Source organism: Manis javanica, chromosome 8 (genome assembly GCF_040802235.1).
Source record: "Manis javanica isolate MJ-LG chromosome 8, MJ_LKY, whole genome shotgun sequence".
In the NCBI taxonomy this organism is placed as follows: Eukaryota; Metazoa; Chordata; class Mammalia; order Pholidota; family Manidae; genus Manis; species Manis javanica.
The window spans coordinates 92,986,407-93,005,952 of NC_133163.1; the positions used below are offsets into that span (position 1 = coordinate 92,986,407).

Here is a 19,546-nt window from a genome sequence, read left to right on the forward strand (position 1 = left end):
AATCCCTATCAAAATACCAACTGTATTTTTCAATGAACTAGAATAAATAATTCCAAAATTCATATGGAACCACAAAAAATACCAAATAGCCAAAACAATCCTGAGAAGGAAGAATAAACCTGGGAGTATTATACTCCCTGACTTCAAGGTATATTACAAAGCTACAGTAATCAAAACAGTATTGTACTGGCACAAGAACAGGCTCATGGATCAATGGAACAGAATAGAGAGCCCAGATATAAACCCATACATATATGGTTAATTAACATATAATAAAGGAGTCATGAATATACAATGGGGAAAAGAAAGCCTCTTCAATAACTGGTGTTGGGAAAACTGGACAGCTACGTGTAAAAGAATGAAACTGGATTACACTCTAACTTCACATACAAAAGTAAACTCGAAATGGATCAAAGACCTTAATGTAATTCATGAAACCATGAAACTCTTAGAAGAAAGCATAGGCAAAAATCTCTTGAATGTTAAGTATGAGCATTTCTTTTCCTGGCCACATTTTCTAGGGCAAGGGAACCAAAATAAAAAATGTGGGATTACATCAAACTAAAAAGCTACAGTATAGCAAAGGGCAGCATCAGTAGAACAAAAAGGCATCCTACAGTATGGGAAGATATATTCATAAACAACTTCTGATAAGGGGTTAACATTCAAAATATATAAAGATCTCATATAGCTCAACACCAAAAAAAACAAATAACTCAGATAAAAAATGGGCAGAGGATCTGAACAGACACTTCTCCAAAGAAATGATGAAAAGGCACATCAAAAGATGCTCCATATCATTAATTATCAGGGAAATGCAAATCAAAGCCACAATGAAATATCACCTCACACCAGTTAGAATGGCCACCAACCAAAAGACAAGAAATGACAAATGTTGGTGAGGATGTGGAGAAAAGAGAACACTCCTACACTGTAGGTGGGAATGTCAACTGGTGCAACTGCCATGGAAAGCAGTATGGAAGTTCCTCAAAAAACTAGAAATAGAAATACCATCTGTTCCAATAATTTCACTTCTAGGAATTTACCAGAAGAAAACAAAACCCCTGATTCAAAAAGATATGTACACCTCTATGTTTACTGCTGCATTATTTACAATAACCAAGAAATGGAAGCAAGCTAAGTGTCCATCAATAGATGAATGGATGAAGAAGATGTAGTACATATACACAATGGAATATTATTCAGCCATTAAAAAAACACTGCCATTTACAACAACATGGATGGATCTAGAGAGTATTATGCTCAGTGAAATAAACCAAGCAGAGAAAGACAAATACCAGATGATTTCATTTATTTGTAGAATATAAAAACAACAAAGCAAAACAGAAGGAACAAAACAGCAGTAGACTCATAGACACTGAGAAGTGACTGGTGATTACCATGGGGTGGGAGGGTGAGGGGGATAAAGGGACACAAAAATTCTCTATCATAATTTAAGTTGGTCATGAGATAGTAGTGCAGCATGGAGAATGTAGCCAATGATTCTGTAACATCTTCCTATGTTGACATATGGTAACTGCAATAATGGTGGTTAGGATTTAATAGTATGGGTAACTGTTAAACCAGTGTGTTGTATATTTGAAACCAAATAGGATTGTATATCAAGAATACATCTATTTAAAAAAGAGAGGAAAAAATAGGGGTTAAAAGGACAACTAGAATATAAGTGAAGAAAACAATTTACTAACCCTAGAGTATCTGCAGTTGGGTAACTACTGGAACTCTCTCCAGGGTTAGAGGTACTGGTGAGTGCCATTGTTTATAATCCCACTCCACCTTGAAAGCACAGGTGGAAGCAAGTCCAGCGTTCTAGCCACCCAGCTGCATGAGTGAACTCCAGGACCCCAAACTGTACCTGTTCCATCCATCCCAACAAGGCGAAAACCCTGCCCACGCCCGTCCAAACTTCAGCTATCCAACCAAGCACAAGCACAGCGCCCACTGTGACACCACCAACTGACTCCCACTACACTTCCAGCCATACTGTCAGGGGCTCCCTGTGTGGAGCACCCCTAGAAATCCTTGGCCCATGCCCTCTTCAGCTCCAGCAGTCCCAACAGGGTGACCCCTGCACAGTGTGCATTGGGACCACCCAGCCCAAGGCTCCTGCAACTCTAGCCAGTCAGCCAAACTATTAGGCACATGTATTCTACACAGGGGACATTTCCTCAAAAGGTCACTCCATCAAGACAGAGAGAGTGAGCTATTTCCCCTAATTCATAGAAATAAACACAAAAAGTCAAAATGAGGAGACAGAATATACTTGAAACAAGAGAACAAGGCAAAACTTCAAAAAGAGAATAAAATAAAACAGAAGTAAGCAATCAACCTGATAAAGAGCTCAAAGTAATGGTTATAAAGATGGTCACCAGATGTGAGATGAGTGGATGAACTCAATGAGACTTATTAACATTTACATTATATGGATCCCAGAAAGAAGAGAGAGTGAGAAAGGGTCAGAAAAATTATTTGAAAAAATCATAGTTGAGAATTTCCCTAATGTGGGGAAGGAAACAGACATTCAGTCCAGGAAAAACAGGGAGCTCCAAGCAAGATAAACCTTAAGGCGATCCATGCCAAGATATAATAATTAAAATGTCAAAGATTAAAGATAGAGAATCTTAAAAGCAGCAAAAAGAAAGTAACTACTTACATACAAGCGGAACCCTATAAGGCTATCAAATGATTTTTTCAGCAGAAACTTTTGCAGGCCAGAAAGGAGTGGCAGAATATATTCAAAGTGCTGAAAGGAAAACACCTACAACCAAAATGATCTACTGGGCAAGGCAAGGTGATCATTCAAAACTGAAGGAGACAGAGCTTTCCAGATAAATGAAAGTTAAAGGAGTTCATCACTAAACCAGCCTTATGAGAAATGTTAAAGGGACTTAAGCAGAAAAGAAAAGGTCATAACTAGAAGAAAATATTGAAAGGGAAAACTTACTCTAAATGTACATGATCTAAATGCTCCAATCAAAAGACATAGGGTGACTGTATGTATATTAAAAAAAAAAGACCCATCTGTTTGCTTCTACAAGAAACACACTTCAGATCTAAAGACATACAGAGACTGAAAGTGAAAGGATGGAGAAAGAGATTCCATACAAATGGAAGCGAAAAAAGTACTGAGGTGGCAATACTTTTATCAAACAAAATAGACTTCAAAACAAAGACTGTAAAAAGAGACAAAAAAGGGCATTATATAATGACATGTAATATCCAACAGGAGTATAGAAAAACTGTAAATATCTATATACCCAACATAGGAGCAACTAAATATTAATTGACATAAAGGGAGAAAGTGACAGAAATACAATAAGGAGGGAGCTTTAACACCCACTTGCATCAACAGATAGATCATTCAGACAGAAAAATCAATAAGGAAACAGGGGCTTTGAATGATACATTAGGCCCGATGGACATTCCATCCAAACATAGTAGTATACACATTCTTTTCAAGTGCACATGGAACATTCTCCAGGACATGTTAGAACTAAACAAGTCTCAATAAATTTAAGAAGACTGAAATCACATCATGCATTTTTTTCTGACTACAATGATATGAAACTAGAAATCAATTACAAGAAAAAAACTGGAAAAAAACACAAACACGTGGAGGCTAAACAGCATGCTACCAAACAACCAATGGGTGGGTAAATGAAGAAATCAAAGAGGAAATAAAAAAATACCTGGACAGAAATGAATACAGAAACACAATGGCTTAAAATCTTTGGGACACAGAATAGCAGTTCAAAAACAAAAATATATAGCAATACAGGCCTACCTCAAGAAACAAGAAAAATATTAAATTAATAATCTAACCTTACACCAAAAATGTAAGAAAAAGAAGAACAAAGCCCAAAGTTAGTAGAAGGAAGGAAATAATTAGATCAAAGCAGAAATAAATTAGAGACTAAAAAAAAAAACACTTAGATCTGGTTGTTTGAAAAGATGAACAAAATTGATAAATCATTAGCCAGACCCATCAGGAAGAAAAGAAGGAAAACTCAAATCCATAAAATCAGAAATAAAAGACAAGTTACAACCAATACCACAAAAACACAAAGGATTATAAGAGATTACTGTGAAAAGTTATATGTCAAGAAGTGGGACAACCTAGAAGAAATGGATAAATCCTAGAAGCATACAATCCCCCAAGATTGAAGCAGGAAGAAATAGAAAACTTGAATAGACCAATTATTAGTAACGAAATTGAACTAGTAATCAAAAAACTACCAATAAATAAAAGTCCACAACCAGATGGCTTCACAGGTGAACTACACCAAATACTTAAGAGTTAGTACCTAACCTTCCTAAACTACTCCAAGAGGGAGAAATGATTCCAAAATCATCTTATGAGGTTAGCATTACTGATACCAAACCAGAGAAAGACTGCAAAAAAATAAAATCACAGACCAATATCTCTGATAAATACAGATATAAAAATCCTCAAGAAAATATTAGCAACCTAAATTAAACAATACATTAAAAAAGATCATTTACCATGATCAAGTGGGATTCCCAGAATGGTTCAATATCTGCAAATCAATGATATACCACATTAACAACAGGAAGAATAAAAACCATATGACCATGTCATAAAAAAAAGAATTTAACAAAAATCAAGATCAATTCATCATCAAAACTCTCAACAAAGTAGGTATAGAAGGAACATACCTCAACCTAATCAAGGATATACACAACAATCTCAAAAATAGCATCATAATAAATGGTGAAAAGCTGAAAGCTTTTTCTCTAAGTTAGGAACAAGACAAGGATGTCCACTCCTACCACTTTTATTCAACATAGTTCTGGAAGTTCTAGCCACAGAAGTTAGACAAGAAAAAGTAAAAGGCATCCAAATTGTGAAAGAAGTAGTAAAATTGTCATGATTTGCAGATGACATACTATAAGTAGTCTAAAGACCCACCAAAAAAAAGTATTAGAGCTAATAAATGAATTCAGTAAAAGTTACAAAATACTAAATACTAAAGACTCCACCAATAAAAAGTATTAGAACTAATAAATGAATTCAGTAGAGTTGCAAAATACAAAGTTGATATACAGAAATCTATTTTGTTTTGATATACTAATAATGGCCTACTAGAAAGTTTCAAACTAGAAGTTTGAAAACAATTCTATTTACAATTTCATCAAAAAGAATAAATACCTAGCTCGGATTAGCACATAGTCTACAGGCACATACCTGATCATCTACAATTGCTCTCTTATAACACTAAACTATGTTTTCTACCTTTATCTTGCATCTACCTACCACTTCAGCAGTTTATTAAAAATAAAAATAATAATAAAGGGAGAAATGTGGGATCCACATATAAATCAAGTATAAAAATCAAATGAATATTCATATTTGACCTGATTGTTTATAGTTCATAATGTGTGATCAAAACTGAAAGTTTCTGTGATGAATGCCCTTGTACTGTTCACCATGTAAGAACTTATTCACTATGTAAGAATTCGTTCACCATGTAAGAACTTGTTCGTTATGCTTCAGAAGATTGGAGACTGAAGAGAACTAGGCTTGAGATGGATTAATGACTGTGCATTGAGCATTGACCCCCCTATACAGAATTTTATTGTTAACAACCATTTGACCAATAAATATGAGAGATGCCCTCTCAAAAAAAAAAGAATACTTAGGAATAAATTTAACCAAAGAAGTGAAAGATGGTACTCTGAAAACTATAATACACTGATGAAAGAACTTGAAGATGACAGAAATGAGTGCAAAGATATACGAAGCTCATGGATTAGAAAAATCAATGCTTTTAAAATGTTCATACTGCCTAATGCACTTCACAGATTCAATGCAATCCCCATCGAAATACCACTGGCACTTTTCACATAACTATAACAAAGAATCCTAAAATTTGTTTGGAACCACAAAAGACCCCAAATAGCCAAAGCAATCTCGAGAAAGAACAAAGCTAGAGGTATAACATACTGAGATTTCAAACTACAGTACAAAGCTATAGTAATCAAAACAGTATGGTACTGGCACAAAGACAGACACATAGGTCAATGTAACAGAATAGAGGGCCCAGAAGTAAATCATGCTTATGACAAAGGAGGCAAGAATATATAATGGGGAAAAGACAGTCTCTTCAATAAATCGTGCTGGGAAAACTGGACAGCTACATACACTTTCTTACACTAAACACAAAATTAAAATAGAGAAGGGCTAAAGACCTAAATGTAAGACCTCAAACCATACATTTCCTAAAAGAAAACATAGGCAGTAAGCTCTTGGACACCGGCTTTATCAAGTTTTCTCTAGATAATGTCTCCCCAGGCAAGGTAAGCAAAAGGAAAAATAAACAAATGGGACTACATCAAATTAAAAAGCTTCTGCATGGTGAAGGAAACCATCAACAAAAATGAGACAGCAATCTACAGGAGGATAAATTTACAAATGACATATCTGATAAGGGGTTAATATTCAAAGTATATGAAGAACTCATACAATTCAATACCATAAAAACAAATAACCCGATTAAGAAATGGGCACAGCAACTGAACATTTTTCCAATGCAGATATACAGATGGCCAACAGACACATAAAAAGATGCTCAACATCATTAATAATTAGGGAAATGCAAATCAAGACCACAGTGAGGTATCACCACACATCATTCAGAATGGTTATCAAAAAAAATAAATTATAAAATACTGATATGAAAAATAAAATAATCCCAGGAATGAAAAGTACAACATAGGGAATATAGTCAGTAATACAGTAATAACTTTGTATAATGAAAGATAGTAACTACTTTGTAATGTATAAGTACTTATACATTATAAGTGTTAAGTACTCATCATGGCTAAGTACTTTGTAATGCATATAATTGTTGTATCACTATGTTCTACACCTGAAAATAATATAACAATATAATATTGCACATGAACTATAGTTCAATAAGTAAATAAAAACAAAAACACCCCAAAATTTAACACCAATATAAAATGAACCTACCTTATAAAGGGTTAGCACCTGTTTCTATCTTTTCCTTACACAGTTAGCCTTTTTATTGGGGTTACTGAGTAAGAGGTCATTATGCCAACAAAGAGCAGTTCATCCCCATTAACATGTTCTCAAAAGCATCCAGATGCCAGAGCACCCTCAACAAAAGTTGTGAGGCATAAGTATGCAGAAGGCGTAAATTAGGAAGCCAAGAAAAGAGAGTCAAGGGTTGCCTTACAGAAATACAGACCAGAAGATAAAACCTATTAACTTTTGGAAAGTGAAGAGATCTAAGGACAAGGCTGTCATGTGGTTATGAGCAGACAGGAAGAATATTTTAGGTAATAGTATGAAAGTTAAAATAGTCAGAAGGAAAGGAGAGACTTAGTATCTAAGGTCTCCAATTCATCCATTAAAATGTATTAAACTGATCTTCAAACCTTACCACACAGAATCCTGAGCACACCAATACCAAAATATACAGGAGAACCTACTGAAAGGGCTACAGAGCTGTATCCTGCCTCACTTGGAAGCATCTCCTCAGGACCGAGTAAGAGGAAGACTGGTGAAGTGGCACTGTCCAGGCCAAATTGATGCTGATATATCCATTATGGGCTTCGTTGAGAGTAAAACAAATCTCTTGGGATTCTGTAACCCAGGAAAAAGCAGGTCCAGCTGCACCTGTTTGTGGCCTCTATGTCAACTGAGCTGAGAACAGCAACAAAAAAACAGGGAGAAAGGAAAAAGGAGAAAAAGAAAGCGCCATCTTTTTCCTTACTCTCCCTTCTGCAATTATCTGTTTTTTTTTCTGTTAGCAACAATAGGTGCTGATCTATCCATTGTCTTCCTGATTTCACATGCTTCAGGAAAGCTAAGTATGGGTTAAACATGACTATTAAACAGATTTATAATTTTATTAGCATCGTGCTCTAATCAAATGAACCAACTGATACAGAAACTTGGATAATCAGACAGCTTAAGGAAAGGGGCAATGATTAAAAGAATAGATACTGTCAGACATATAACACATATTTTATTAACTTAATAGAAACTAACTTGCTAGGAAAACAAACATCATGGATCCACAAGGAGAGCACATTCACCTTTAGAGGCTACACAGCCATGAATCTGAAGGTCCTTGGGTACAAAGTATTTTGTACTTGCTATTTCTACCAACTGCAGTTATGTCCACTGACTACAGCAACTTCCTTTGCTCTGTATGTTGGTACTAAGTTCCTGTAGGTACTAGAGATGTCCTGTAACAATATCAAACCTTCTAGAGCTTAACAAGACTACTTCATATGCCATCATCCCCATTTAATTTTGATTTAGATATAACATTTAAATATCAGTAATTTCAGATTATGTCATTAAAATGAAAACACACAGATGAGTACAAATGAGTAGTGTATTCAGGGTTTTTTGTCATTGGATTATGTCAGAAAAAAAACTACTTATCCTTGTAAAAAATAGGGAACCAAGTAGTAAAACTGACCTCAAAAGTGACAGTTATTCTATGATGTTGAAGTCATGAAGTTAACATATAACAAATAGTATTATTTTTAACCTAATCTGCATTGTAATTTAAAGGCAGCTTCCTTACTGTGATCAAAACATGTTTAACATCCAAAGACATGAGTAGAAACAACTCAGAGGTATTAATGTTTGGTTGTTAAAAAAACCATCAAGTTTTACTGTAACAGAGTTAAGAAAATACCTATAGATGATTATCTCAGGTAATTCACTCCTTCATCCTTACTATCCATGAAAAGGAATTCCCAAAATCCAATTAATCTCTAAGCAATCAATATTCTACTATTACAAGCCAGTGATAAGCTTTCTAAGAGAAAAATACTTGGCATGTTATACCAAGCTGGCACCAGAATATTCAATTAATAGAAGAGAATGTAATTGAGGTTCAGAAAGATAAAAATAAATTATAAATTGGTGTATCATACAAAGCAGCTTACCTTGTAGTTTTTTCAATACAGCAACCTCCATTTTCAGAACCTGTTTTGGTTGCTGAGCTGATTCCACCTTCAGAGCAGCGTTTTCCCTGGTAAGCATGTCCAAGGCATCGTAAATTTCTCCAAAGCCCCCGCCCCCAATCTTCCTCAACTGCACGGGAAATAAAAGAAGAACATACACTAAATTATTAGAAGATTCTAACCAGAAACAAATTCATCTCTTCTACTTAGAAAAATAATACATAATTTTATTTTATCATCCCTATTTTAGGTTAAAAGATGTTGATATTGTTAAATTAATAAAACCATATTCCAAGAAGAAAACATGCCTAGAAATAACATCAAAACCTTTTTCATGGATTTGACCACAAAATGTAAATTATTTCAGCCATGAACAATTTTAAAATTTAATCTAGAGCCAGCATCAGAAATGTTGCAAAGAACACTATTTTTGAAAGCCCCAGAAATGCCCCTCTACTAGATTTGTTGTTTTAATTCTAAAGCAATCATTTGAAGACTTTTTAAACAATGAAGTCTTTGTGCCAATTGAAATCTGCTCTGAAATCTGGTTTAAATATGTATGTGGGGAGGTTGGGGGTAAGGGTACAAGGCAGAAGCCCAGCCCTCTCAGCAACATTTACCCTCTTCCATGAAACATCGAGCAGGCACAGAGTTCACTATGTAGTTATATGCTCAAATAAGAGCAAGCTAATCAAATTAAACACTTTCATTAAACACATTTTTCCTGATAAAATGTGTTAGCTTAACTGCAAATAACTGGATCTTTGAGTTATAAGTAAGTTCTGAAATGCAAGTGACAACTGGACCTACAGAGATGTGGGAAATTGGAGTGGTTGATAAATACTTCACACTAGAAATAGCATGAAATTAGCCTTCTTCCATTTCCTGAAGACAGGTCTTCTCCTTACCATATTATTAAACATATCCTTTGTGATGTAATGTAGGAAGTCATTACTGGAGTTATAGGGCCTAAAACTTAATCACTCCAGAGGCATCACCTTAAGTCCTACTTTTTTCGCTGCTGGATCTCTGCAGATTATTGCATCTAAACTGATTTATCTTCTGACTTTCTCTGGGAATGATTTGCTTAATCACTTAATCCTTTTTTTTAAGCTAAAAACCTCAGATGTCAGTTGTATTAATACACTATATTGCTTTTTAACTCTATGTTGTTTAATTTTCCATTACCACTGTCTTAGCCCTCTACAATGAAGCTAAGCTTCTTCAGATAGAGGGCTACTCTATTTTTGTTTCTGCAAAGTGGCAAAGAGGTACCTATATAATTACTGCTAAGTAACTATTCATTGCTTTGTATATATGAGCTACAATCCTTCATAATTCTACTTTGGTGATGGGAAGTGATACCATGAGGAATAAGCTTGGGATTAAAAAAGATTCAGAATTTGGAGCGGAGCCAGGATGGCGGCGTGAGTAGAGCAGTGGAAATCTACTCCCAAAAACACATAGAGCTATGAAAATATAACAAAGAAAAATCTTCCTAAAATGAAGACCACAGGACACAGGACAACATCCAGACCACATCCACACCTGCAAGAACCCAGTGCCTTGCGAAGGGGGTAAGATACAAGCCCCGGCCCAGCGGGACCCGAGCGCCCCTCCCCACTGCTCCCGGCGGGTGGAAAGAAACCAGAGCGGTTTTTTTTTTTGGCGAGTGCTTTTTGGAAGCCTTAAAGGGACAGGGACCCCGTTGCTAGGGAGGCAGGGTGGCGGAACCGGTGAGCAGGTACCTGGAACCGGCACCTGAGGACAAAGAATATCGCGCGTTTCTCCCTACCGGGCCGGTGGGCGGGTGCCTGAGAACGGCACCTGAGGACGGAGGAAACCGCGTGTTTTTCCCCTTTTTTTTTTTTTCTCTTTTTGGTGAGTACTTCTTGGAAGCCTTAAAGGGACAGGGACCCTGGTGCTAGGGAGGCAGGGCAGCAGGACCAGTAAGTGGGTGCCTGGGACTGGCGCCTCAGGACTAAAAGACAAATCGCGTGTTTTTCCCTTTTTTTTTTTTTTTTTTCCTGTTCCCTCTCTCATTGTTGCTGTTGTTGTTTTGGTTTGGAGAGTGCTTTTTGGAAGTGTTAAAGTGGCAGGACAGGACACTTAGACCGGAGGCAGGGAATCTGGGGATCTCTGGGCACTCTAACCCCCTGGGAAGCAAGGAGCACAGAGGCCCCTTACCGAGATAAATAGCCTCACGGCCACTCCCCCTCCAACGGGGCAACACCACTTTGGAGGAGCAGCCCGAGCCAGGCCACGCCAACAGCAACAGCGGAGATAAACCCCATTATAACCGGGCAGGAAGCAGAAGCCCTGTCTGCACACAGCTGCCCAGCAGAAGCCACTAGATGTCGCTATTCTCCCAGGAGAGGAAGGCCACAAACCAACAAGAAGGGAAGCTCTTCCAGCGGTCACTCGTACCAGCTCTGCAAACTCTCTCTATCACCATGAAAAGGCAAAACTACAGGCAGACAAAGATCACAGAGACAACACCTGAGAAGGAGACAGACCTAACCAGTCCTCCTGAAAAAGAATTCAAAATAAAAATCATGAACATGCTGACAGAGATGCAGAGAAAAATGCAAGAGCAATGGGATGAGATGCAGAGAAAAATGCAAGAGCAATGGGATGAAGTCCGGAGGGAGATCACAGATGTCAGGAAGGAGATCACAGAAGTGAAACAATCCCTGGAGGGATTTATAAGCAGAATGGATAAGATGCAAGAGGCCATTGAAGGAATAGAAGCCAGAGAACAGGAACGTATAGAAGCTGACATAGAGAGAGATAAAAGGATCTCCAGGACTGAAACAACACTAAGAGAACTATGTGACCAAGCCAAAAGGAATAATATTCGTATTATAGGGATACCAGAAGAAGAAGAAAGAGGAAAAGGGATAGAAAGTCTCTTTGAAGAAATAATTGCTGAAAACTTCCCCAAACTGGGGGAGGAAATAATCGAACAGACCATGGAATTGCACAGAACCCCCAACAGAAAGGATCCAAGGAGGACAACACCAAGACACATACTAATTAAAATGGCAAGGATCAAGGACAAGGAAAGAGTTTTAAAAGCAGCTAGAGAGAAACAGGTCATCTCTGAAGGAAAACCCATCAGGCTAACATCAGACTTCTCGACAGAAAGCCGACAGGCCAGAAGAGAATGCCATGATATACTTAATGCAATGAAACAGAAGGGCCTTGAACCAAGGATACTGTATCCAGCACGACTATCATTTAAATATGATGGCGGGATTAAACAATTCCCAGACAAGCAAAAGCTGAGGGAATTTGCTTCCCACAAACCACCTCTACAGGGCATCCTACAGGGACCGCTCTAGATGGGAGCACCCCTAAAAAGAGCACAGAACAAAACACACAACATATGAAGAATGGAGGAGGAGGAATAAGAAGGGAGAGAAGAAAAGAATCTCCAGACAGTGTATATAACAGCTCAATAAGCGAGCTAAGTTAGGCAGTAAGATACTAAAGAAGCTAACCTTGAACCTTTGGTAACCATGAATCTAAAGCCTGCAATGGCAATAAGTACATATCTCTCAATAGTCACCCTAAATGTAAATGGACTTAATGCACCAATCAAAAGACACAGAGTAATAGAATGGATAAAAAAGCAAGACCCATCTATATGCTGCTTACAAGAAACTCACCTTAAACCCAAGACAAGCATAGACTAAAAGCCAAGGGATGGAAAAACATATTTCAGGCAAACAACAGTGAGAAGAAAGCAGAGGTTGCAGTACTAATATCAGACAAAATAGACTTCAAAACAAAGAAAGTAACAAGAGATAAAGAAGGATACTACATAATGATAAAGGGCTCAGTCCAACAAGAGGATATAACCATTCTAAATATACATGCACCCGATACAGGAGCACCAGCATATGTGAAGCAAATACTAACAGAACTAAAGAGGGAAATAGACTGCAATGCATTCATTTAAGGAGACTTCAACACACCACTCACTCCAAAGGATAGATCCACCAGGCAGAAAATAAGTAAGGGCACACAGGCACTGAACAACACACTAGAACAGATGGACCTAATAGACATCTATAGAACTCTACATCCAAAAGCAACAGGATATACATTCTTCTCAAGTGCACATGGAACATTCTCCAGAATAGACCACATACTAGCTCACAAAAAGAGCCTCAGTAAATTCCAAAATATTGAAATTCTACCAAACAATTTTTCAGACAACAAAGGTATGAAAGTAGAAATAAATTCTACAAAGAAAACAAAAAGGCTCACAAACACATGGAGGCTTAACAACATGCTACTAAATAATCAATGGATCAATGAACAAATCAAAATAGAGATCAAGGAATAAATAGAAACAAATGACAACAACAACACTAAGCCCCAACTTCTGTGGGACGCAGCAAAAGCAGTCTTAAGAGGAAAGTATATAGCAATCCAGGCACACTTGAAGAAGGAAGAACAATCCCAAATGAATAGTCTAACATCACAATTATCAAAACTGGAAAAAGAAGAACAAATGAGGCCTAAAGTCAGCAGCAGGAGGGACATAATAAAGATCAGAGAAGAAATAAACAAAATTGAGAAGAATAAAACAATAGCAAAAATCAACGAAACCAAGAGCGGGTTCTTTGAGAAAATAAACAAAATAGATAAGCCTCTAGCCAAACTTATTAAGAGAAAAAGAGAATCAACACAAATCAACATAATCAGAAATGAGAATGGAAAAATCACGACAGACTCCACAGAAATACAAAGAATTATGAAAGACTACTATGAAAACCTATATGACAACAAGCTGGAAAACCTAGAAGAAATGGACAACTTCCTAGAAAAATACAACCTCACAAGACTGACCAAGGAAGAAACACAAAAGTTAAACAAACCAATTACGAGCAAAGAAATTGAAACAGTAATCAAAAAACTACCCAAGAACAAAACCCCGGTGCCAGATGGATTTACCTCGGAATTTTATCAGACACACAGAGCAGACATAATACCCATTCTCCTTAAAGTGTTCCAAAAAATAGAAGAAGAGGGAATACTCCCAAACTCATTCTATGAAGCGAACATCACCCTAATACCAAAACCAGGCAAAGACCCCACCAAAAAAGAAAATTACAGACCAATATCCCTGATGAATGTAGATGTAAAAATACTCAATAATACATTAGCAAACAGAATTCAACAGTATATCAAAAGGATCATACACCATGACCAAGTGGGATGCATCCCAGGGATGCAAGGATGGTACAACATTCGAAAATCCATCAACATCATCCACCACATCAACAAAAAGAAAGACAAAAACCACATGATCATCTCCATAGATGCTGAAAAAGCATTTGACAAAATTCAACATCCATTCATGATAAAAACTCTCAGCAAAATGGAAATAGAGGGCAAGTACCTCAACATAATAAAGGCCATATATGATAAACCCACAGCCAGCATTATACTGAACAGCGAGAAGCTGAAAGCATTTCCTCTGAGATCGGGAACCAGATAGGGATGCCCACTCTCCCCACTGTTATTTAACATAGTACTGGAGGTCCTAGCCACAGCAATCAGACAAAACAAAGAAATACAAGGAATCCAGATTGGCAAAGAAGAAGTTAAACTGTCACTATTTGCAGATGATATGATACTGTACATAAAAAACCCTAAAGACTCCACTCCAAAACTACGAGAACTGATATCGGAATACAGCAAAGTTGCAGGATACAAAATTAACACACAGAAATCTGTAGCTTTCCTATATACTAACAACGAATCAATAGAAAGAGAAATCAGGAAAACAATTCCATTCACCATTGCATCAAAAAGAATAAAATACCTAGGAATAAACCTAACCAAAGAAGTGAAAGACTTATACTCTGAAAACCACAAGTCACTCTTAAGAGAAATTAAAGGGGACACTAATAAATGGAAACTCATCCCATGCTCATGGCTAGGAAGAATTAATATCGTCAAAATGGCCATCCTGTGCAAAGTAATATACAGATTTGATGCAATCCCTCTCAAATTACCAGCAACATTCTTCAATGAATTGGAACAAATAATTCAAAAATTCATATGGAAACACCAAAGACCCCGAATAGCCAAAGCAATCCTGAAAAAGAAGAATAAAGTAGGGGGGATCTCACTCCCCAACTTCAAGCTCTACTACAAAGCCATAGTAATCAAGACAATTTGGTACTGGCACAAGAACAGAGCCACAGACCAGTGGAACAGATTAGAGACCCCAGAAATTAACCCAAACATATATGGTCAATTAATATTTGATAAAGGAGCCATGGACATACAATGGCAAAATGACAGTCTCTTCAACAGATGGTGCTGGCAAAACTGGACAGCTACACGTAGGAGAATGAAACTGGACCATTGTCTAACCCCATATACAAAGGTAAACTCAAAATGGATCAAAGACCTGAATGTAAGTCATGAAACCATTAAACGCTTGGAAAAAAACATAGGCAAAAACCTCTTAGACATAAACATAAGTGACCTCTTCTTGAACACATCTCCCCAGGCAAGGAAAACAACAGCAAAAATGAGCAAGTGGGACTACATTAAGCTGAAAAGCTTCTGTACAGCAAAAGACACCATCAATAGAACAGTAGGGAACCCTACAGTATGGGAGAATATATTTGAAAATGACAGATCTGATAAAGGCCTGATGTCCAGAATATATAAAGAGCTCACACGCTTCAACAAACAAAAAACAAATAACCCAATTAAAAAATGGGCAGAGGAACGGAACAGACAGTTCTCTAAAAAAGAAATACAGATGGCCAAGAGATACATGAAAAGATGCTCCACATCGCTAATTATCAGAGAAATGCAAATTAAAACTACAACGAGGTATCACCTCACACCAGTAAGGATAGCTGCCATCCAAAAGACAAACAACAACAAATGTTGGCGAGGCTGTGGAGAAAGGGGAACCCTCCTACACTGCTGGTGGGAATGTAAATTAGTTCAACCATTGTGGAAAGCAGTATGGAGGTTCATCAAAATGCTCAAAAGAGACCTACCATTTGACCCAGGAATTCCACTCCTAGGAAGTTACCCTAAGAACACAGCAATCAAGTTTGAGAAAGACAGATGCACCCCTATGTTTATCGCAGCACTACTTACAATAGCCAAGAATTGGAAGCAACCTAAATGTCCATCGGTAGATGAATGGATAAAGAAGATGTGGTACATGTACACAATGGAATACTACTCAGCCATAAGAAGTGGAAAAATCCAACCATTTGCAGCAACATGGATGGAGCTGGAGAGCATTATGCTCAGTGAAATAAGCCAAGCGGAGAAAGAGAAATGATGATGATTTCACTCATCTGAGGAGTATAAGAACAAAGGAAAAACTGAAGGAACAAAACAGCAGCAGAATTACAGAACCCAAAAATGGACTAACAGGTACCAAAGGGAAAGGAACTGGGGAGGATGGGTGGGCAGGGAGGGATAAGGGGGGGGAAGAAGAAGGGGTGTATTAAGATTGGCATGCATGGGGGGGGAGGGAGAAAGGGAAGGGTGGGCTGCACAACACAGAGAGGACAAGTAGTGACTCTACAACATTTTGCTAAGCTGATGGACAGTGACCGTAATGTGGTTGTTAGGGGGGACCTGATATAGGGGAGAGCATAGTAAACATAGTATTCTTCATCTAAGTGTAGATTAAAAAAAATAAAATAAAGAAAGAAAAGGGGGATTACTCCTTGACAGGATAAAACTATTGGTAAATCAAAGATCAACGCATGCTTTAAATATCCTTAATGTTGATCACTTAAAGGGTGTCAGATGATCAGCTATGGAGGTCCACTTTTCTGATAATATTCCTTTCTCTTAATAAAATAAAAAAGCAGTTCCTGTGTGCTGACCTCCAATGAGTTCTGCACAGTGGTATAGAGGGCTTGTCAAAGTGTGGGCAAAGGGTCTGTTTGTTTCTATGCAGAAGATCAAGGCCTAGCTTGGATACCCAGAAAATGAACTAAGATACGATATGAGGAGGAGCTTCCGGCATCAGCACTCTGGAGGACTTGTGCCAGGGGGATGATCATCAAAAAGCCTCTACAGGGATCTGGGCGATGCTGCGGTTGTGGCTGCATCCACCCCACCATTTCCTGGACTTGCCATTGGAATGAGGAGGGAGATGTCTAAGCTGGCATGTGCATACAGTGAGACAACGAATTTGACCGGATCTGTACTGTTGGAACTCAGCCAGGATTTGGGAGGGGTGCAAGTTGTAGCATTCCAAAATCTTATGACTATAGACTATCTATGGTTAAAAGAACATATGGGATGTGAACAGATCCCAGAAATGGGCTGCTTTAATTTGTCTGATTTCTCTCAGACTGTTCAAGTACAGTTGGACAATATCCATCATATCATAGACAAATTTTCACAAATGCCTAGGGTGCCTAAATGGTTTTCTTGCCTTCACTGGAGATGGATGGTAATTATAGATTTGCTTTGTTTATGTCACCATATTCCTATTATGTTAATATGTGTGTGCAAATTAGTTAGTAGTTTAAAACCTATACATACTTAAGGTACTATACAAGAAGATATGTCAAAGAAATAATCAATCCTCCCATGTTTTCTTCCATATGCTACCTCTATAGCTTTTCTTCTTCCTTCCTAATTACAACCCTTAAATAGAATTCGTGCCTCATATCGAATTTACCGAGTATCATAATTCCTCCAGGTGGTAAAGATACCTCGAGACAAGTGCTGGGCATAGAAGCCACAGGGCATAAATCTGCAAAGAAGTAAAAAGCTAACCTTTGCAAACAATATGGCTTCTCTCTCACTTACCAACTTTACATTTCCCTGTATGGCCCCGGAAGATGACTGGTTAGCCAGAGACGGGTAAGATTCCTCAAGGGAGGAACAACCTAAGACAGGCACAGTCGCAGGGGGGCCATCAGGTGAGAATTTGGGGATCAACAGAGGTGAGGCTCAGAACCTCACCCCCCCTGCTTTGAGAGAAATCTTCTGCATCCGTGGATGTTTTGCTGCCCTTGTCCAGCCTGGATTAATACTTAGTCCATAGGCACACACCTGATCATCTGATCATCTACATTTGCCCTCTTACAGCACTAAACTATGTTTTCTACCTATATCTTGCATCTACCTACCACTTCAGCATTTTATTAAAAATAAAAATAATAATAATAATAAAGGGAGAAATGTGGGATCAACATATAAATCAAGTACAAAAATCAAACGAATATTCATATTTGACCTGATTGTTTATAGGTCATAATGCGTGATCAAAACCGAAAGTTTCTGTGATGAATGCCGTTGTACTGTTCACCATGTAAGAATTTATTCACTATGTAAGAATTCGTTCACCATGTAAGAACTTGTTCGTTATGCTTCAGAAGATTGAAGACTGACGAGAATTAGGCTTGAGATGGATTAATGATTGTACATTGAGCATTGACCCCCCATACTGAATTTTATTGTTGTTAACAACCATTTGATCAATAAATATGAGAGATGCCCTCTCAAAAAAAAAAAAAAAATCAAACGAACAATTATATCTGACTTGATTGTTTATAGTTCATGATGCATGATCAAAACCGAAAGTTTCTGTGATGACTGCCCTTGTACTGTTCACCATGTAAGAACTTATTCACTATGTAAGAACTTGTTCACCATGTAAGAACTTGTTCGTTATGCTTCAGAAGATTGGAGACTGTTGAGAATTAAGCTTGGGGTTGATTGATGATTGTGCAATGAGTCCCCTATACCGAATTTTATTGTTGTTAACAACCATTTGATCAATAAATATGAGAGATGCCCTCTCAAAAAACAAAAATAAAAATAAAAATAAAAAAGGCTAGTGTAAATTTAAAAATTCATAAACAGTACCAAAGGGCCATCCTTGTAAATACAGACTGTGATGAAAGGTGGTTTCATGTGTACCGCACAAAAATCCTTACATAATGCCAGAATAAAAAATCCAAGTCAAAGTAAATTACTTTGCCCATTGGTCTATTTCCATAATGTCACTTGAACAAAAGGAGAGCATTAATTATTTTTTATTGAACTTGACAAAGCCCTAAGATATCATCAGTCTTGTGAGGCAAAAAACCAGAGGCAGTTCACTATGATGGGGTATACAGATTAGAGAAAGAATAGAGGAAAGGCCTGTGGCAGACTGTGTTTCCAAAGATGGTCACAACAATACCACCCATCCTTTTTCCTCTTCTTCAATGTGACCTTGCTACTCCCCCATCAAGGGGTAGAATCCATTTCTTCACCCCCTTGTGGATATTGTGACTGCTTTAACCACTTTAACCAACAGAACATAGTGAAGTAACCTGCACCAGTTTTGAGAATAGTCCTCAACCAGCCCTGAATTTCTGTTTCCTGTCTCCCAAGAGCTGGCCATCATGCAGAAAGTTTGACCATCCTGAGAAGCCATAGCCTTGCAGAGAGGCCCTAGAAAATAAACTCCCAGCTTGGGGGCGTAAGGGAACTAAAGACTCCTAAAGTACCAAACAAGCCATTTGGAAGTGAATCTTCCAATCCAACC

At 37.6% G+C, this 19,546-nt stretch overlaps 1 protein-coding gene across 4 annotated transcripts in view; it reads right to left on the bottom strand.

Annotated features, from left to right (window-relative positions):
• TTBK2 (tau tubulin kinase 2) overlaps positions 1–19,546 on the bottom strand; it is a 210,033-nt gene that overhangs the window by 129,024 nt on the left and 61,463 nt on the right. Inside the window, exon 3 of one of the 4 annotated variants that reach the window (XM_037018911.2) lies at positions 8,974–9,121. In XM_037018911.2, coding sequence (XP_036874806.2) covers positions 8,974–9,121 — 148 coding nt within the window. Of the gene's footprint in view, positions 1–8,973; positions 9,122–19,546 lie in introns of those variants that run through there. The other 3 variants (XM_073211699.1, XM_073211700.1, XM_037018913.2) reach the window with 3 other exon arrangements.